The sequence below is a fragment of the Dasypus novemcinctus genome, chromosome 19, assembly GCF_030445035.2.
Source record: "Dasypus novemcinctus isolate mDasNov1 chromosome 19, mDasNov1.1.hap2, whole genome shotgun sequence".
Classification (NCBI taxonomy): domain Eukaryota; kingdom Metazoa; phylum Chordata; class Mammalia; order Cingulata; family Dasypodidae; genus Dasypus; species Dasypus novemcinctus.
The window spans coordinates 38,295,281-38,312,959 of NC_080691.1; the positions used below are offsets into that span (position 1 = coordinate 38,295,281).

Here is a 17,679-nt window from a genome sequence, read left to right on the forward strand (position 1 = left end):
ATTACAGTGTCAGTTTTAAAAACGTGGTAAATAGCCTAACACTAAAAGAGAGGCCACCTTTAGAGCTCCCTAGTTGCCTTGTATAGGGTCCAAGGTTGAGGCCTTGGTCCTGATGGGCATATTTCTGAAATTCTTGAAGAGGAAATGAGCCATTTCTCAGACTCTTCACCTATCAGCCTTGCTGGTCAGTTTTGTGTCTTACCAGACTTGCATAAAAATAACATAAATAACATTAAATTTCAGGCTAGTGGATTTAAGCCTCACTGCTCTTCTGTGCATGGGTGGTTTCAGTCAGTTCAAAGATAGAGTCCTCAGCATGCTTATCTGGAAAAAGGTTTTCCAAGCAAGCAGCTGTAACCCAATCCATGAATAATTAAGGCAATTTACCACCAGACAGATATGGTTCAAGAAACACAAACTCTGGCCCTGACATGCCCTCAGTCAAAAAGACCAGATCATTTGGTCTTTTTATCAAATTTTGTCTTGAGATTGCAGCAAATTCAGTCACATCTTCAGGCTGTACTGAAGTCTTGAATCCCTCAAAGTCATCCATGACAGTTGGCTTCATCTTCTTCCAAACTCCTGTGAATGTTGATCTCCCGTGAACCATGAATAGTCTTAATGGCTTCCGGAAGGTTTTCAATTGCCTTTGCCCAGATCCAACAGAGGAATCACTATCTATGACTTCTATATGCTTAGAAAATGTATTTCTTCAGTAACACTTAAAAGTCTAAATAACTCCTTGGAGCTTTTGATGTGAGGGTTTCTGAGTTGGAGTTTGATGCTGAAAACTTCAGCTGGAGCCCTGGGCAGTCAGCTCACAGAGGAAAGAGCAGCCAGCCCCAGGAAGGAAGGAACCTTGAACCCAAAGGAAAGCAAGCCCCAGGAACGTAGGAACCCAGGAAGCTTGAACCCTCGTAGACGTTGGCAGCCATCTTGCACTTGCTCCAAATAGACTTTGGTGAGGGAAGTAACCTATGCTTTATGGCCTGGTATCTGTAAGCTCCTACCCCAAATACCCTTTATAAAGTAAATAAAAATAAATAATTCCTTGATCCATGGGCCACAAACGATGTTGTGTTAGCAGGCATGAAGGTACTCCTCTCATTATACATCTCCATCAGAGCTCTTGGGTAACCGTGTGCTTGTCAGTGGGCAGTCATACCCACCCCTGGCCCATGGCTCCCTCATCTATTTGCTCCTTGTTTGCTCATGGTTTTTGCTAGTTTTCTGGTCTAGGAAGAACCAGAAACTGAACCCAGGGCCTCCCATGAGGGAGGCAGGTGCTCAACTGTTGAGCCACATCTTTGAAGGAATCTTTCTTGAGCAGTAGGTCTCATAAGTGGGCTTAAAATAGTGAGCCATGTTATAAGCAGATGTGCTGAGATACGGACTTTGTTCCACCTACAGAGCACAGGCAAAGTAGACATAGCATAATTCTTAGGGACCCTAGAATTTTCAGAATGGTGAATGAGCTTTGGCTTCAACTTAAAGTCATCAGCTCTGTGTTCACCCATAACGAGTCAGCCTGACATTTGAAGCCATTCACTGACTTCTCTCTAGCTATGAAAGTGCTAGATGGCATCTTCTTAAACTAGAAGTCTGTTTTCATATACACTGAAAATGTGATGTTTGATGTAGCTATCGTTTATCTTAGAGCTTCTGAATAACTTGCTTGCAGCTTCTCCATCAGGACTTGCTGCTTCACCTTGCACACATTAATGTTATGGAGATGGCTTTCTTTAAACCCCATGAACCAACCTGCTAGCTTCAAACTTTTCTTCTGCATCTTTCTTCACCTGTCACCCTTTATAGAATTGGAGAGTTCCTCGGGGTCAGGCTTTGGCTTAAGGGAATAGGGAATGTTGTGGTGGTTTGAACTCTGCAGATCACTTAGACTTTCTCCATGTTAGCAGTTTGGCCGTTTACCATTCGTATGTTCACTATTAGCATTTTTAATTTCCTTCAAGAACTTTTTCTTTGCATTCACAACCTGGCTGTTTGGCACAAGAGCACTAGCTTTCAGCACATCTCCAGTTTTGACATGCCTTCCTCACTCAGCTTACTCATTTCTAGCTTTTGATTTAATGTGAGAGATGAGCAACTCCTCCTTCCACTTGAACTCTTAGAGTCCATTGTAGGGCTATTGGCCTAATTTCAATCTTGTGTCTCAGAACAGGGAGGCCGGAAAAGAGGGAGAGAGGGGTGAGTGGCTGGTCATTTTAGCAGTCAGAATACACTCAGCCTTTATTAAGTTCACCGTTTTATATGGGCACTGTTTGTGATGCACCAAAACAATTACAGTAGTAACATCAAAGGTCAGAGATCACCGTTACACATAATAGTGAAAAAATTTGAAATATTGCAGGTTACCAAAATGTGACACAGTTGCTAAGCACATGCTGTTGGAAAAAAATGGCACCAATAGACTTGATTGCTGAATAAACAAGAAACCAGTAATAAGGCAAACATTTAAACACAAAGACAAAAAAAGACTTGATTGTTGCAAGGTTGCCACAAACCTTTAATTTGTTAAAAAAAAAAAAAATGCAATATCCGCAAAGTACAATAAAGCAAACCACAATATAATGAGGTATGCCTCTATAGACAACACCTACAATTTGAAAAGCTAACCCAATTTAAAAATGGGCAAAAGACTGGACAGTTTTCCAATCAAGTTATAAAGATGTCCAATAGATAGAAACACAGATTCCCGGTGCCGCTGATAAGGACAGAGGTGGTCACAGAAGAACACACAGCGAATGGACACAGAGCAGACAACTGGTGGGGGGCGGGGGGAGTAAGGGGAGAGAAAACATAAATCTTAAAAAAAAATGATGTCAAATAAGTCCATCAAAAGATGCTCAACATCAGTCAGGAAAAGGCAAAAACATGAGAGATCCTTTCATACCCACTAGGATGGCTACTAATTTAAACAATGGAAATAGCAAGTGTTAGGGTATAGAAAAGTTTTTGGGAATGTACAATGGTGCGGCCGCGGTAGAAAAGTTTGGAGGTCCCTCAGAAAGTATAGAACTACTATATGACCCGGCAATCCCACTTCTAGATATATACCCAAAAGAACTGAAATCAGGGACTCCAGACATTGTACATAGCATTCACAATGGCCAAAAGGCCAAGTAACCTACAGATGAATGGATAAACTGTGATATATACGCACAATGGAATATTACTCTGTTGTAAAAATTAAATGAAGTCCAGATACATGCAACAACATGGATGATACTTGATGACATCATGTTGAGTGAAATGAGCCAAACACAAAAGGACAAATACTGTATGATCTCACTGATATGAAAATAAATAGAATATGCAAAAGACACCCTACTTGCTGTGACCCTCGGGGCCCTACAAGTTCTAGCCCCTACTGGCCTGGCCTCAGCACACTCTCTCCGCCTTGCTCACTGCTCACCCACGTTGTTCCTCCAAGGGGTCAAGAACACTCCCACCTCGTGTCCAGAGCCAGGCGCATACCCACGCCCAAACCTGACCACGACACCCCTGAGCCCCTGCCCCACAATGCATTTCCTACTAACCCTTTGAGGTAGGTCCGTTCCTACCCTATTTCTCAGATGATGAGAAGGGAGGCGAGGGCAGCCTCTCCGCTTCTCCCTCCCCATCCACAGGCACCTTGTTTCTGAAAGTCTGGGTGCTGAGTGGGATCAGTTGACCTGCAGCCCGCGCTAAGGGCCTGTCCTGAGGGCCGACGAGCAACCCTCACTAGAAGCCACTGCCCAGACGACCACCGGATGCCACGGCCATTGCCTGTTCCCTTCCTGGAGCTGGTGGCTGGCCCAGGAGTGACCTGTCCCTGCCTAGAGAGGGTCCAACAGCAGGCACAAAACAGCTCTGGTGGAGGTGTTGACAGCAGGTGTTAACCTGAGCCTATGTTTCCTGCCCAAAGTAATGTCTGGACTGCACTGGACTCCGATGACTCAGACAGCATGAATCCTGCCACAAAGGGCTGCCTCCACCGTGCTCTGAGCGGCAGGGCGGTGAAGCAGGAGAGGGGTGGGAGGCAGTGGGCCGGAAGGGGGAGGCAGAGGGAAAATCTTGCAGAGGTTTGGCCCCAGCTCCAATTCCCCATGAGCTTCTGGTCTCACAGAATAAAACTTTCCAACCCAGCACCATGTTCCCCCAGGCCACACCCCACAGGCCTGGCCAAAGGTTGCAGGTTTAATGGGGAGACTTATCTCAGACCCACACATCAGCTGCTCCACAGGGAAGCACGTGGGGCTCCAGGGCCAGCAGAGGTGGCTGGGGGCCAGCCCCGGCCCCCAGGAGGACACTGTGCCACTCTGCTCTCCGCTACCCCCTCCTGCCCACTCGGCCAGCAGCCGTGTGCACGGCAGGCAGGTGAGCAGTGCGATGGGGCGGGGGAGGCAGGCCCGCTCCGACGTTCTGGCTTTGCTTCGCTCTTGCGGAAGGCATGGGGTGGCAGGTCGGGGAAGCTCGGGGTCACCTGTCCCATAGCTAGGGAAGGAGCAGGCTGGCAGGAGCTCTTGTGGCTATGCCCACATTTGGACAGCAGCCTGAACCCCCCTGCATGGCATTCGCAGGTTCAGTCCAGACTGGGGGGCCTTCGGGTCGCCTCAACCCCACCCCAGAGTTGCCCAGTAGCAGGCCTGCGCTGCCAGCAAGGGTTTGGCTTGAGGACTCCACAGCCATCTGACTTCCAGCTGTAACCAAGGCTGAGCCGGCCACTCACTGGCACCCAGCAGTGGGCGCAAGAACTCTGGCCATGTGCCCACCCGCCAAGGGCCAGGCTGCGTGGGTGCCACAGCACTCTGTGTATAGAAGCAGCCTTGATGGCCTCCCTTCCCTGCAGCGGTTTCTGGGACTTCCCTCGGTCCCATAAAGAACACAGGAGACCACACAGAGGTTGAGACCACAGAGGGGCCTTGGGCCACCGCACACAGCAAGGGGTCAAAGCTAGGCCCTCCTAGGCCTGAGCCAGGGTCTGGCCATGGCGGTGAGGTTGCTGCTGCCACTACAATGTGTCCTGGCATCAGAATGTTGGAACCTGTGGTCAGAGTGAGCCTCTGTGATCACAGGCCACAGTGCATGACCTGACCTGGAGAGGGGGCGGATGAGTCCCTGGTTCTCCCAGAGGAGCAGTGGACATGCACCCAGCCCTGGCTTGCACTGGGCTGAATAATAGATTAGTTCTCATAACTCTCAGGTGTGACTCCTTCCATTGTCCCATTTTATAGACGGTAAAACTGAGCATCGGGGAGTTTAACCAGCTCGCTCGATGACCAAGAGCAGGGCCTAGGTTCAGTGTGGCCGCTCCTGGGTCTAGAGCCCAGGGGTGCAGTGAGGGAGGTACGAGCAGGGGGTCAAATCCCAGCGCAGCTACTGACTGCACATGTCCTGCACCTCTCTGGGCCTCAGTTTCCCCAGATTGTAAAACGAGCACATAACCTATTAGAGCTCACTGGGTTATTTTGAGGATTAAACTGTTTAGTATCCACACCCTATTCATTTCCACACCTCTGCCTTCCCTCACCCTTGAAGTCTTCCCACCCTCCCAGGGGCTCAGGCCCCCTGCCCTTGACTCTGCCCCTCGCAGCCACACCCACGAAAGCAGCTTGGCTCTGTGGGGCCATTCTCCTATAAATGGGAAATGTCACCAGAACAAGCCTGGACAAGCATGTGTGAGCCCACCGCACACAGAAAGGCGTGACAGCTAGCCAACAGGCAGCCAGGACACAGCCGCCCAGCTAACGCTGTGACTGCAGACACAAGAGGGGACCGCGCCAAGACCACAACCATGCTGCCGAGTCCTCCTGACGTGTCAACCGGCTCAACCATGAGCCCTGGATAGTTTAAGGCACTAAATCTTCCGAGTGGCTTGTTATGCAGCAACAGCTAACTGATACTTAATAGTTTACATACAGAATATGATCTTTCTATGAGTTTAAATCTTACATGTGTCAGTACATTTTTGTATTTTTTTCATAAAAGTTCTTTGAGTTTCTTAAATTTATTTGGATGATTTTATGCACATCTGTATTTGTTGATATTATAAATGGCATTCTTTGTCACCTATTAAAGACCAGCACATCCCACGGGCTCTCCCCTCAAAATACAGCCAGGACCGGAGACCACCCCATCATCCCCACATCACACCTGCCCCCCACGGCAGGGAATCTTTTAGGACCTGACCCTCCCTTGTTTGGCAACCTCCCATGGCTCCCATGTTCCAGAGGAGGAACGACCTGCAAGTCTGCACATCTACCCCCATCCCTCTACCCTCAGTGCCCCTCCCTATACTGTTTTCCTCAGTTTCTCAAAACAGCACACTCCTACCTCAGGGCCTTTGCACTTGCTGTCCTGTGCCAGGAACGCTCTTCCCCCAGATACCCATGCAGCGACTTCCCTATCACTGATTTAAAACTGCAGCCCCCCACACACTCTGGCCCTCCTGCGCCCCCTCTCTCGGTTTCACCTCCCTCTTCTCCCCAGCACCTCATCCCCCTCTCCCCAGGGGCAGCCTCCCCACCAGCCTGTGAGCCCTGAGAGCTAGGTCAGTTTTGTTCATTACTGCTTTGCTGTTGTTTTCTGATGCGTAGAAGAGACTCAGTACACAGTAGGTGCCACGTGTCAGCCATCCCCATAAGTAGTTACCCACCTGGAGGATGATGCCTGGGGGAGAGTGTGCCAGGGTTCAGGGCTTTGGGATGAAAACAGGACTACCTTTTTGAAAGGTCATGAGGACACTTGGCACCAGGGCACCTGGAACACAGTAGGTGCTCAACCAAAATGCCCCTCATACTTGAACGGGGGCATTCCTGTACTAGATTCGAATCCTGCTCTGCCACTGCTCTCCCGACTGCACCGAGTGTCCCTCCTAGGGGCTTCCTGCAGGCCCAGGGCTTGCTGAGGCCTGGCACACAGTAGGAGCTTTAAGCTTTGAGTCTTGGCACTGGCAGGGGGGCTTCCCCTGGGGCTGCCCCGCCCTGGCAGCGTGTCCCCGCCCAGTGGGCGGCAGCAGGGGGCAGGATTTCCCGCTGATCCTGCCAGGTCCCTCCTTTGCAGTTTGAAAAGAAACCAGCGGCAGCGATTAACCCTCGGGGCCCCGCGGACCCAGGCCACCCCTCCTACCCCCCTCCTCCCTCAGTCTGTGCGGGGCCCCAGGCAGCCCCGGGTGGCCGGATCTGCCACCGCATCGGATCCCCGGTCGTGCCGGCAACCGTCCCCCACCTGCTCCACTGAGCTTCAGTGTCCCTATCCATCAAAGGGGTCCCCCCACCCTCAGGTTTAAAAATGTGCATTTAGTGAGAATGGGATGCTGGCCACTAAGTGGGCGTCGGCCCCCCACACGCCCCCCTGAGGGAGGAAGCTCGCAGCCCACGGCGGGGACGGCTGGTTATCAGGCCCGGGAGGTCCATCCCTGCCGGAGGTGACTTTGCAGCCCCGGCGACTATCGCTTCCTGAGTCCATCTCGGGAACAGGCCGTGCCGCCCGCCCGGGAGGGCACAGGGGTGGGGTGGGGGGAGCGCGGGTGCGTCTGTGCAATTGAAAGGGTCCAACCCTCCCGTAGACCCGGGAGGGTGGAGAGGACCCTGGGGACTAGCCCGGGTGGGGGGCGAGGGGCACCTGGGCTGTTGGGGGCTGGGAGATGGGGGGACCTGGGGACCCTGGTGCCGCCAGAACAGCCGCGCAAAGCGTGCGCGGGAGACCCCGGCTTCCCGGCCCGCCCCCGGGGGTGGGGGCAGACGCCAGCTCCTCCCCCATCCCGCCGCGCGCAGGAACCGCGCGCTGCCCCTTTAAGAGCGCGCAGCCCCGCCCGCCCCCTCCGGGCCCGGATCCGAATTCCAGGGAGGCGGGGCTGAGACGGCGGAGGCCGGAGGCCGCTGGCGGCAGGAGCGGGATCCGCGGTGGCTCGGGCGGCGCCTCCCTGCGGCGGCCCCCCGGCCCGGCTCCGGCTCCCGCCGGGGCAATGCTCCCCGGGGCTGCGGGATGAGCCAGGTAAGCGCAGGGACCCCCCAGCGCCGGGCGCCAGCGGCCTCTGATCCCCCGGGCTGTGTGACCTTGGGCGGCCTCGCTCCCTCTCTGGGCCAAGGCCCTGAGAGCCAGCCGGGCCGAAGTCCGGCCTGGCTTGCGCCGGGGCTGGCGCGCTCGGGAGCCTCCTCAGACGAGGCGGGGCCTGTCCCGAACGGTCCGGCTGCGGGATCGTGCCCTGAGATCCGCAACGCGGCTCCGGGCTCTCCCACCTACTGCGCTGAGACCTTGCGCGAGCTCTTACCCTCTCTGCGCCTCAGTTTCCTCGTCTGTAAAGTGGAGATAATCCCACCGGACCCTACCCGCCTGGAAGAGTCGGGGAAGACCCTTGGGGAAGCCCCGAGGGGACACGGTGCACCCAGACGGGGGCTGTTACTATTACCATAATCACTGCAGGGTCGGTATCCTAGGGCCGGGTCCTGGGGACCGAGGGAGGAGCCGAGACCTTCCTGGAGGAGGCGGGATCGGTCCCAGCCACAGCAATCAAGATAAACCAGGCTCCTCTCCCGTCTGGGGAGGGGGAGAAGGGTGCCAGGGCTTGGGCCGCATCTCCCCAGTGCTCCCCTATAAAATGAGGCAATCAGCGCCTCCTCCCAGACAGCGACGGCCAAACAGCACTTAAGGAGCACGTGCTCTGTGTACTGTGCAGACACTTGAGTCTTTATGAAAATTATCCACCAAGTCCTCTGAGACAGGTACTACCACTGTCCCATTTCACAGAAGAGGAAACTGAGGCCCAGAGAGGTTTCCCACAGCAGGGCCTCAGGCGCCGGCATTCAGCCTGCAGGGGGCCTGGTCTGAAGAGCGCACTTGCTGGGTGCCGGCAGCCACCCTGACCCGTGACCCTGCCCGCCCACAGTGACGCGGCCGGCCCGGGCATGGCGGACCCGGTGGCGGGCATCGCGGGCTCGGCGGCCAAGAGCGTGCGGCCGTTCCGCTCGAGCGAGGCCTACGTGGAGGCCATGAAGGAGGACCTGGCCGAGTGGCTCAACGCCCTGTACAGCCTGGGCCTGCCCGGCGGCGGCGACGGCTTCCTGGCGGGGCTGGCCACGGGCACGACCCTGTGCCAACACGCCAACGCTGTCACCGCGGCCGCCCGCGCCCTGGCCGCCGCCCGCCCGGCCCGCGGCGTGGCCTTCCAGACGCACAGCGCGGCTCCCGGCTCCTTCGTGGCCCGGGACAACGTGGCCACCTTCATCGGCTGGTGCCGCGGGGAGCTGGGCGTGCCCGAGGTGCTCATGTTCGAGACGGAGGACCTGGTGCTGCGCAAGAACGAGAAGAGCGTGGTGCTGTGCCTGCTGGAGGTGGCGCGGCGCGGCGCCCGCCTGGGCCTGCTCGCCCCGCGCCTCGTGCAGTTCGAGCAGGAGATCGAGCGCGAGCTGAGCGCGGCACCCCCGGCTCCCGGCGCCCCCGCCACGGGGGAGGACCCTGCTGAGGCCAGCGCGGCGCCAGGGGCTCCCACGCGCGGGCCCCGCATGACACCCAGTGACCTGCGCAATCTTGACGAGCTGGTGAGTCCCCCCTCACCGCGCATGCTCGCGGCACCTGCTTTACTTGCTTACTGAGCACCGACTGTGGACCAGAGACCAGAGAGCAGCGCTGGGGCCCTGAACCTCTCGGGTTCTGGTATCTGCAGGTCAAAACAGGTGCATATGCTGAGCACCAAGTGTCTACCTGGAAAGGGCAGCACAGGTGCATATGCTGAGCACCAAGTGTCTACCTGGAAAGGGCAGCACAGGTACATATGCTGAGCACCAAGTGTCTACCTGGAAAGGGCAGCACAGGTACATATGCTGAGCACCAAGTGTCTATCTGGCTCCAGGAGGTGGATAGACCCGGGAGGGGTAGGTGCTAACCACACACAAGTGAAGTGCCTTCAAACACCCGGGGGCTGCGTGATTTGAGCACCTCCTGTATGCCCCTCCCTGCACATGGGTGCTAGACAGATGCATCCACGCCCTCACGGACTCGAGTCTGAGCGGGTGCCCTGCGGCTTGGCTGAGCTGAGGCGTGGAAAGCCCTGGGCAAAAATCTGGCACACATTAGGTGCTCAGTGAGTGCCTGGGTGAGCCCCATGGGCCCCGCAGGCCGGCGCCTCCTCCTCCCCAGGGCCCTGCGCACATCTGGGACAGCCGGGCCAGCAGACGTCCCGCTTGGAGCCACAGGACAAGCCCCACTCCGAGCGTGGGAGCCTCCGGCCCATGGCCCCAGCTCCCTCCTCGTTCATCCAGGACCAAGGTGTCCTTGCCACCCCCGGGGCCAGGCCAAGAGTTTCCTTCTTATCGGGAGGTCAGGGCTATGGTGTGCCCACTCAGGACGGGGGGTAGCTGGATGGCCGTGGGCAGAGGCTGCTGCCCCACCCCCTGTCCTAGGCCAGAGTCACCGAGGCTCCACCTGCTCATTTTCCCTGGAGCCGCTGCGGGCAGGAAGGCGGGCAGGCTGCCCACACAGCCAGCCTGACAGCGCTGGGCCTGGGGGCGGGGAGGCAAGCGTGCAGGTGTGGGTGCGTGCGCCCATGTGTTTGGGGCACGCCCAACCTCCTCCCGGGGCCTGCCCTTCAGGGTGGGCCTCATCTCCAACTTGCCAAGTAGGTGAGGGGCAACGAGGATGGGCCGGGGGCTCCCCCAGGCTCTGGGGTTGGGCAGGGACATTCCTCCAGGGTTCCTCTCCTGGTCTGCTCCCCGAGCCCAATACCCAGGAAGGTTGCTGCTGGGGAAAGGTGAAGCGTGGTGCTGCACCCAGGTCTTGCAGCAGCACAGTCTCCACCCCCTGCTCCCCAGAAGAATCTATTTCCTCCTGAGCCTGGAGCTGCTGGCACTTACATCCCAGGAGGAGGGACTTGAGCCCTGATCTCAGACCTGTCCTCTCTGGCCTCAGGTGAGGGAGATCCTGGGCCGCTGCACCTGCCCGGACCAGTTCCCCATGATCAAGGTCTCGGAGGGGAAGTACCGTGTGGGGGATTCCAGCCTGCTCATCTTTGTGCGGGTAAGTTGGCGGGGGCGGGGGGTGGGAGTGGGGGTGCCGTGCTGCACTGCCAGGTCCCCAGGATGAGGCCATGACCTGCCCACGCTGGATCCACAGGTGCTGAGGAGCCACGTGATGGTGCGTGTGGGTGGCGGCTGGGACACGCTGGAGCACTACTTGGACAAGCATGATCCGTGCCGCTGCTCCTCCACCGGTCAGTGCCCGGGAAGCAGGGCGGATGGGGGGCTCAGAGCGGGGTCCCCGCCGTCTGCCTCCAACACTCACGGCCGCCTTCTCCCTGCAGCCCACCGCCCGCCCCAGCCCCGCGCCCGCACCTTCTCCCCCCAGAGGGGGTCACCCACCCCCAGCCCCCGCGCGGGCAGCCCGGCCCCCGGGGGTGAGCGTCGGTGCTCGCGGCCCGAGGTGACACCCATTAGCCTCCGAAGCTCCAAGGAAGGATCTGAGACCCCACTCAGGTGAGCTTCGAGAGGAAGTGGGGGCGAGGGGTCTGGGGGTGGGGGTGGCGGGGCGTCCACCAGCCAGAGGAGCCTGCGGCTCCAGAGTGACTCAACCCTGGGAAAAGTTCCCATGTGTGGGGGTGGGGGCCTGGCTTCCCGTCTCCATGGCAACGCAGCCAAACGAACAACACAGCTGGGCGGGCCAGCGGGTTCGGCCAGTCCTACCCGGCTTCCTCCTGGCCCACCCCGGGGAGACTGGAGGCCTGGGGCGGGGCAGCCTGGCTCTGGAGGCTGTGCTTCCTTGGCGGAAAGGGAAGCTGCTGCGGAGTCTCACTTCTCCCTGGGAGTCCCCAGGGCAGCCAGATGCCCCAGACAGTCCAGCCCCAATGCCCCCAGGCCACACGTCCCACCTGCCAGCCACACATCTGCCCCTTCCTCTCCCTGCCTCTCTCACCCAAGTCCTCTGTCGTGTAAGGTCCCATCCCTTGCTCTTGTTCCCTTGCCCCAGGCCCCGGGATCAGCTGCCCCCCCATCCCCGCTCCCGCCGCTACTCCGGGGACAGCGACTCTTCAGCCTCCTCGGCCCAGAGCGGACCCCTCGGTGGTCCCCGCAGTGAGGACACAGGCACGGGGCCCCGGAAGGAGAGGCCCAGCCGGCGGCTGACCACAGGCACCCCGGCCTCCCCCAGACGGCCCCCGGCCCCTCGCAGCCAGTCCCGGGACCGGCTGGATCGGGGCCGGCCACGTGGGGCCCTGGGGGGCAGGGGGTCCCAGCTGCCAGCCCCCAGCCCCACCCGGCGGGCCCGGAGCCAGAGCCGCGAGGAGCAGGGCGTACTGCTGGTGCGCAGGGACCGAGACGGGCAGCACTCGTGGGTGCCCCGGGGCAGGGGCAGCGGGGGCTCAGGCAGGAGCACCCCCCAGACTCCCCGTGCCCGCAGCCCTGCAGCACGCAGGCCTTCCCGCCCCTCCAGCCCCAGGCCAGACCTGGGCACACCGGCCAGCGTCTTCCGCACGCCCCTACAGCTTGACCCGCAGCAGGAGCAGCAACTCTTCCAGCGCCTGGAAGAGGAGTTCCTGGCCAACGCCCGAGCCCTCGAGGCGGCAGCCGCTGGCGGGAACCCCGCGGGGCCAGTCCCCGATCCAGCTCGGGCGCCAGACCCCCCAGCCCCGGACTCAGCCTACTGTTCCTCCAGCTCCTCCTCCTCATCCCTCAGCTTCCTGGGTGGCAAGTGTGGCCCCCCCGGGGACCCCGCCCGGACAGCCAATGGGCTGCCCGGGCCCCGCGGCCCAGCCCTGTCCAGCTCTTCTGATGAGGGCAGCTCCTGCCCTGGTGGGGGGGTGCCACCAGATGCACTGGGGAGCTCCCTGACTGGCCTGGAGCCCTCACAGACCTGGGCACGGGGTCGGATGGACACACAGCCGGACCGGAAACCCTCACGCATCCCCACACCACGGGCCCCCCGCCGCCCACCGGGACCCACGGAGCCCGGGGCCTGGCATGCCATGCACTCGGTCAGCCCGAGGGCCGAGCCAGATTCCTGGATGTGATGGAGCGGCCTGGCTGCCCCAGAGCCCCCCTTCCTCCTCTTCCTCTGTGGCCTTAACCCCTTTGCATCAGGGAGCCCCCTCTGCCTCCTGGGTACCAGACCTCATGGGACCAGATCCCTCGGGACCACATGGCACAATGGGACCGGTTGTACATTCCAGTTGGGGGATGAGCGTTGCTATTTAATTACTAATATTATTGAATGCCTTAGAGGAGGCCCCCGTGGCCCTGCAGAACCTCAGACAGTAAAGTTTTACTCCGGTTACTTCTGTCTTCTTCTTGGGGGCTCGGCTTTGGGGCCCTCAAGCCTGTTTGGGGTCCCTCCTTACACACTGGGATTTTGTAGGTAACTGGCAGCTCCAACCTCCAGACTTAAAAGCAGCCCACTAGCCTGCCCAAGCCAGAAAAGCCAGGTGCGCTTCAATCGTTTTCCTCTTTATTGCCTCGTGAGGAGCGTGGCTTTGTCCAATGAGGCCAGGAGTGGCCCGGGGGCTTCCAATCAAATTCATAGCCAAGGCCTTCCCATCCAATGGGATCCTGGCGATCGCGCCCTATGAGGTCCCAGAAAGAACTGCTCTTGTCCAATGGGGTTTTGGGCCTGCCTTGGGTCCAATGAAGTTTAGGGGGGGGTGTTGCCCAGGAGACTGGGACGGAGCTTTCCTCGTCCAATCAGGAAGGAGAGTGTGTCCTGTCCAATTCGAGAGAAGTTGGGCACTCTCGTCCAATCCCAGGATCTGGGTCTTCCTGTTCAACCCGGGTCGCACCGGCGGGCCTCGTTTAACTCGGTCACATGAGGCTGCAGCGCGCCGGGTGCAGCGCCCCCTGCAGGCGCAGGGCTGGGTGCGCAGGGCGCGCACGCACCAGAGCGCAGCGCAGCAGCTCGCGGAAGAGACGCAGCACGTGCCAGTTGTACTTGGCCGAGCACTCGAGGTAGCCGCAACGCCAGCCCCTGCGCACCAGGGTGGCCAGCGCACGCCGCGGACCGAAGCGCAGCCGCTGCCGGTCCCGCTTGTTGCCTACCACGAGAATGGGTGCTTCGGCCGCGCCCGCCGGCCTAGGAGCCGGGTGGGGGTCAGAGACGCGGTGCCAGGAACTCCACGGCCAGAGACTCCCCCCCACCCCCCGTTGTTGGTCTACACACGGCAGGAGCAAACCCTCCTGAGGCCAGAGGCACCCAACAAACACCAGGTCCCCGTGGGCCTGAGACCACACGTGGCTGGAGACCTTCCCATGGATAAAGACCTCGCCCCGACGGCCCCAGACCGGCCCACGGCAGTGGGGGAACCCACCCACTCCCCTCAGGCAAAGGCTAGGTCAGACCCCGCTGTCCCTCGGGTCGCGTCCCCACCTGTTCTCAGCAATGCGTTGCCGCAGCACCTTCACGTAGTCAAAGCTGTCCGGGCTGCAGATGTCGTAGACCAGCACGAAGGCGTCTGTGTCCTGCAAGCTCCAGCCCTTAGGGTCCGGCCACTCCTGGGGGTGGGAGGCCAGGGTTTGCCGGGGCCCACTCCTTGCCTTCCGACTCCCTGATCCTCTGCAAGGGCCTTGACCCAACACACCCACACCTCATCCTTAGGCTGCCCCTCCCTCAGGTCCCTGGGCCCTTGCGCTCTAGTAGAAATTTCCGAACCATGCCAGGAGGCCACCGGCCCTGTCCTTCTCGTTGGTCTACCCCGCTTCGCCTTCTGCCTCTACCACAGCTCAACTGGGTCAGACACTCTCCTCCCTGGACACCCTCCCTGGCTTCCGAGCGCCACCGGTTCTCCTGCAGGTGTTTGCTGTTAGGCCTCTGCTATTCTTTCCACCTCTTTTGCCACCTCTTTAATCAAAATTGTACTCATCCCTCCAGGTTAAGCCCAGATGCTGCCCCTTCCTCGAAGTACTGCCTAATCCTGCTCGCTTTTCCCTCTTTACCCCTTGGAGGCATCCACCTCCAAGGATTCCAGGTCTGTCTGTCCTGGACGTTGCACAAGTTACTAAAGGAGTCTTTGCTCCAGGTCACAGGAAGGGGGGAATGGGGCGAGAAGGACCCCCCCCCCCCCCTAGAAAGCACATCCCTGTATCTGGCCTCAGTCCCTCCCACTGAGGCTCTGCTTACGGCCTCCAACACATATCCCACATCCTCGGCGAGTCGCAGCTACGCTCTGCCAGGCCCTGATCCATTCCCGCTAGCAGCAGGCAGAGGCACCCCCAGAGAAAGAAAGACACTTTGCAAAACCGCCAGGCCTAGGACCTGAGCCTGGGGTCCTCCAGGCCTGCAGGGCGGGATGAGACGAACGTACCAGGAAGGAACCCGCTGCACACTCATCCTTCGATTCCTGAACACGGCCCTGTGCTTCGGGACGGTCCACCCAGACACACACACAGTCGCTGTCACACGCCCCTGCCCGCCCCTCGAGCCTACCTCGAGGCTTCCGGGATTAGGACCCGGGCCAGTGCCGTCCCCGTCGCGGATGCTCAGGTCGTAGACTGCGCCGTCGAGCAGCACCGCTGGCCGGTAGAGGTGCGGCCCGTCCGTGGGCCGGTGGCGCTCGGGGTAGTCGCCGAAAAGGAACTGGCGGATGATGGCCGTCTTGCCCACGCCCGGGGCGCCCAGCACGGCCACCCGCAGGCTGCCCCCCATGGCCAGCCCGCGCTGCCGCGCCCCGCGCCCGGGAGCCTCATGGGCCGGCGCCGCGCCGTGCGCCCCCGGGTCGTGCAGCCCGCGCGCCCTGTCCCGCGCGCCCCGGCCCCGCCGCGCTCCTCGCCGCCCGCAGGAGCTCCCGGAGCCCGGAGAGGCCGAAGCAGGCGGCGGAGCGGGCAGACAGACAGCCGAGCGGGCCGACGGCGGATGCACGAGCGGCTCCTGCGAGTGCAGAAGCTCGGGAGGGAGCGGAGCCGGCGCGCCGCGCGCAGACACCGCCTCCGCCCCGCAGCGCGACCGGAGGCGCCGCGGGCCGGCGCGGAGCACCGAGGGCCGACCTCCTCGCGGCGCGGGGGGTCCCGCAGCGGAGCCGGGGGCGGCGCTGCCAGTCGGCGTCCGGGTCCCTCCGACCTGCCCTCGCTCGGGCGCGGGGAGTCACCGCTCCAGCCGGCGGCGCGGGCGAGCCGCGCCTCTGGGAGGCGGCGATGAGGTAACCGCCCGCCCGCCCCTCCCACCGGCGCCCCGGGACGCCCCTCCCGGGCAGGGTCGCGAGAAGGTGACAGGGGGCAGGGAGACTGGGGAGGTGGGGAGGGCCCCACCCCCTCCGTGTACCGCGCTCGGATCACCCGCTCCAAAATAGAACTCCCTCTCCGCCCACGTCCGCTCCTCCAAACGTCGCTTTCCCACCGCCGCCCCCCCAGGCTGGCTCCCGACCAACCCCGGCCGGTGGAGCCGGGCCGCCCGGGGTCGCAGCAGGCCCCTGCTGTGTGACCTTGGCCGAGTCGCCGCACTGCGCCAGGTCTCCGTTCCTCATCCATACAGGGCGGACACCTCCCCTGCTTCCTGAGACCTACTACGTGCCAAGCCTTGATTCAGCTATTCCCTTAGTGATTCTGGAGACGACCGCCTCAGCCTGGCGTCTCCATTCAAGAGAAGAAGGAAACTGAGGCCGGAGAGGGAAGCTCCAAGGTGGCCTCTGACTGCAGCCTCCTGAGGTCCGACCACCTTCCTCCGGCTACCGGGGGTAAAGGGCACTAAATATTCCAAATGGCTCTTAGGGGCAGAGGGAGCTGAGCCCAACACACCTGGTGGCAGTAGCTCAGCCCCAAATCCCTGTTCCAACAAGATTGGGTGAACAATTATAGAAAGGTCCAGAACCCGGTCAACACCATGTCACTGCCAAGGCTAAGTTTTCTGCTTGAGTCTGCACCTGTAGCTTCCCTCAGAGCTGTGCAGCCCCCAAACCAGACTCCCAGAGCCCCAATCTCCTTCCCTGGAGCTGGAAGAGAAGCTGTTTCCCCACCACAGCTTGGAATTTCTGGGTCTGCCCAGCCTCCCCCCGCCCAAAGGGGGTTCTCTCTGAGCTGGCTCAGCTTGGAGCTTCCCAGGCCTTGGGGTACATTTCTGCCCTGACCAAGGATATCATTTCTTCATCTTCAACAAATATTCCAAATCTTGCTGCTTGCCAGGAGGCTGAAATGGATTAAAAATAAAATCTTGCCCTTCAGAGGAAAGGTTCTAGAACACGAGGGATCTGAGACTGGTGAGCACAGACTAGGGCCCACCTCTGCCTTGGGGGGAGTGAAGGTGGGCCTGGGAAGAGTCAGACTTGCTTTGGGGGAGGGGTGCACCCCCAGGGTGCCGCTGACAGCTGATAGCTACCAGATGTGCTTCTTCTGCACAGGGGGTGCTTTTTCATTCTCTTGATGCTGGGTCTTGCCTGGCCGGCTTTCACTCTTCTCAGGCGGTCAGGAAACTCAGCACCAGAGGGCAGGCACCTCTGGCAAGTGCTGCAGTCTTCAGGCCCCTTCACAGGTTTTCCCTCTTTTTGACTCTGCAGCCTTCTGCGGTTTGGGAGTTGCCTCAAATCCTTTGGGGTAGGGAGTAAATAAACGAAGCCCCCTGACATCAGGTGAGGAGGGTCTCCTCTAGGGCCCATCTTATGGGCCCATTGCCCTGCTTGGAGCCCCCTCTCCTCCCACGGCCAGGGGCGCTCCTGTCCACACTTAGGAGCCAGCTCGGGGGGCTCTTCTCTGGAAAACCTTCCCTCTGACGGGGTCC

At 59.9% G+C, this 17,679-nt stretch overlaps 2 protein-coding genes and 1 non-coding gene across 3 annotated transcripts; 1 reads left to right on the forward strand and 2 right to left on the reverse strand.

Annotated features, from left to right (window-relative positions):
• Positions 1-4,308: 4,308 nt before the first annotated feature.
• Positions 4,309-4,386, reverse strand: LOC111764926 (small nucleolar RNA SNORA17). The gene has a single exon (XR_002797405.1). It is a non-coding gene; the product is annotated as a small nucleolar RNA SNORA17 (small nucleolar RNA).
• Positions 4,387-7,868: 3,482 nt separating this feature from the next.
• On the forward strand, positions 7,869-13,260 carry GAS2L1 (growth arrest specific 2 like 1). The gene is made up of 6 exons (XM_004461737.4): positions 7,869-7,995; positions 8,888-9,539; positions 10,906-11,013; positions 11,110-11,206; positions 11,297-11,468; positions 11,959-13,260. Exons 2-6 carry the CDS (start codon positions 8,907-8,909, stop codon positions 12,995-12,997), a joined length of 2,049 nt encoding a protein of 682 aa, XP_004461794.2. The 5' UTR covers positions 7,869-7,995; positions 8,888-8,906; the 3' UTR covers positions 12,998-13,260.
• Positions 13,261-13,414: 154 nt separating this feature from the next.
• Positions 13,415-16,098, reverse strand: RASL10A (RAS like family 10 member A). The gene is made up of 3 exons (XM_004461738.4): positions 15,400-16,098; positions 14,344-14,468; positions 13,415-14,049 (listed from the first exon to the last, which is right to left on the reverse strand). The coding sequence occupies exons 1-3, from the start codon at positions 15,616-15,618 to the stop codon at positions 13,782-13,784; spliced, it is 612 nt and encodes a 203-aa protein (XP_004461795.2). The 5' UTR covers positions 15,619-16,098; the 3' UTR covers positions 13,415-13,781.
• Between the last annotated feature and the right edge of the window lie 1,581 nt (positions 16,099-17,679).

Bases quoted from the DNA above. Each gene is read 5' to 3' on its own strand.
- GAS2L1 (XM_004461737.4), top strand. From the start codon at position 8,907: ATGGCGGACCCGGTGGCGGGCATCGCGGGCTCGGCGGCCAAGAGCGTG. The intron at 11,014-11,109 runs GTAAGTTGGCGG...CTGGATCCACAG, and splicing joins GCCTGCTCATCTTTGTGCGG to GTGCTGAGGAGCCACGTGAT. The intron at 11,207-11,296 runs GTCAGTGCCCGG...TTCTCCCTGCAG, and splicing joins GTGCCGCTGCTCCTCCACCG to CCCACCGCCCGCCCCAGCCC.
- RASL10A (XM_004461738.4), bottom strand. From the start codon at position 15,618: ATGGGGGGCAGCCTGCGGGTGGCCGTGCTGGGCGCCCCGGGCGTGGGC. The intron at 14,469-15,399 runs GTAGGCTCGAGG...TCCCACCCCCAG, and splicing joins CTAATCCCGGAAGCCTCGAG to GAGTGGCCGGACCCTAAGGG. The intron at 14,050-14,343 runs GTGGGGACGCGA...CCCGGCTCCTAG, and splicing joins CAACGCATTGCTGAGAACAG to GCCGGCGGGCGCGGCCGAAG.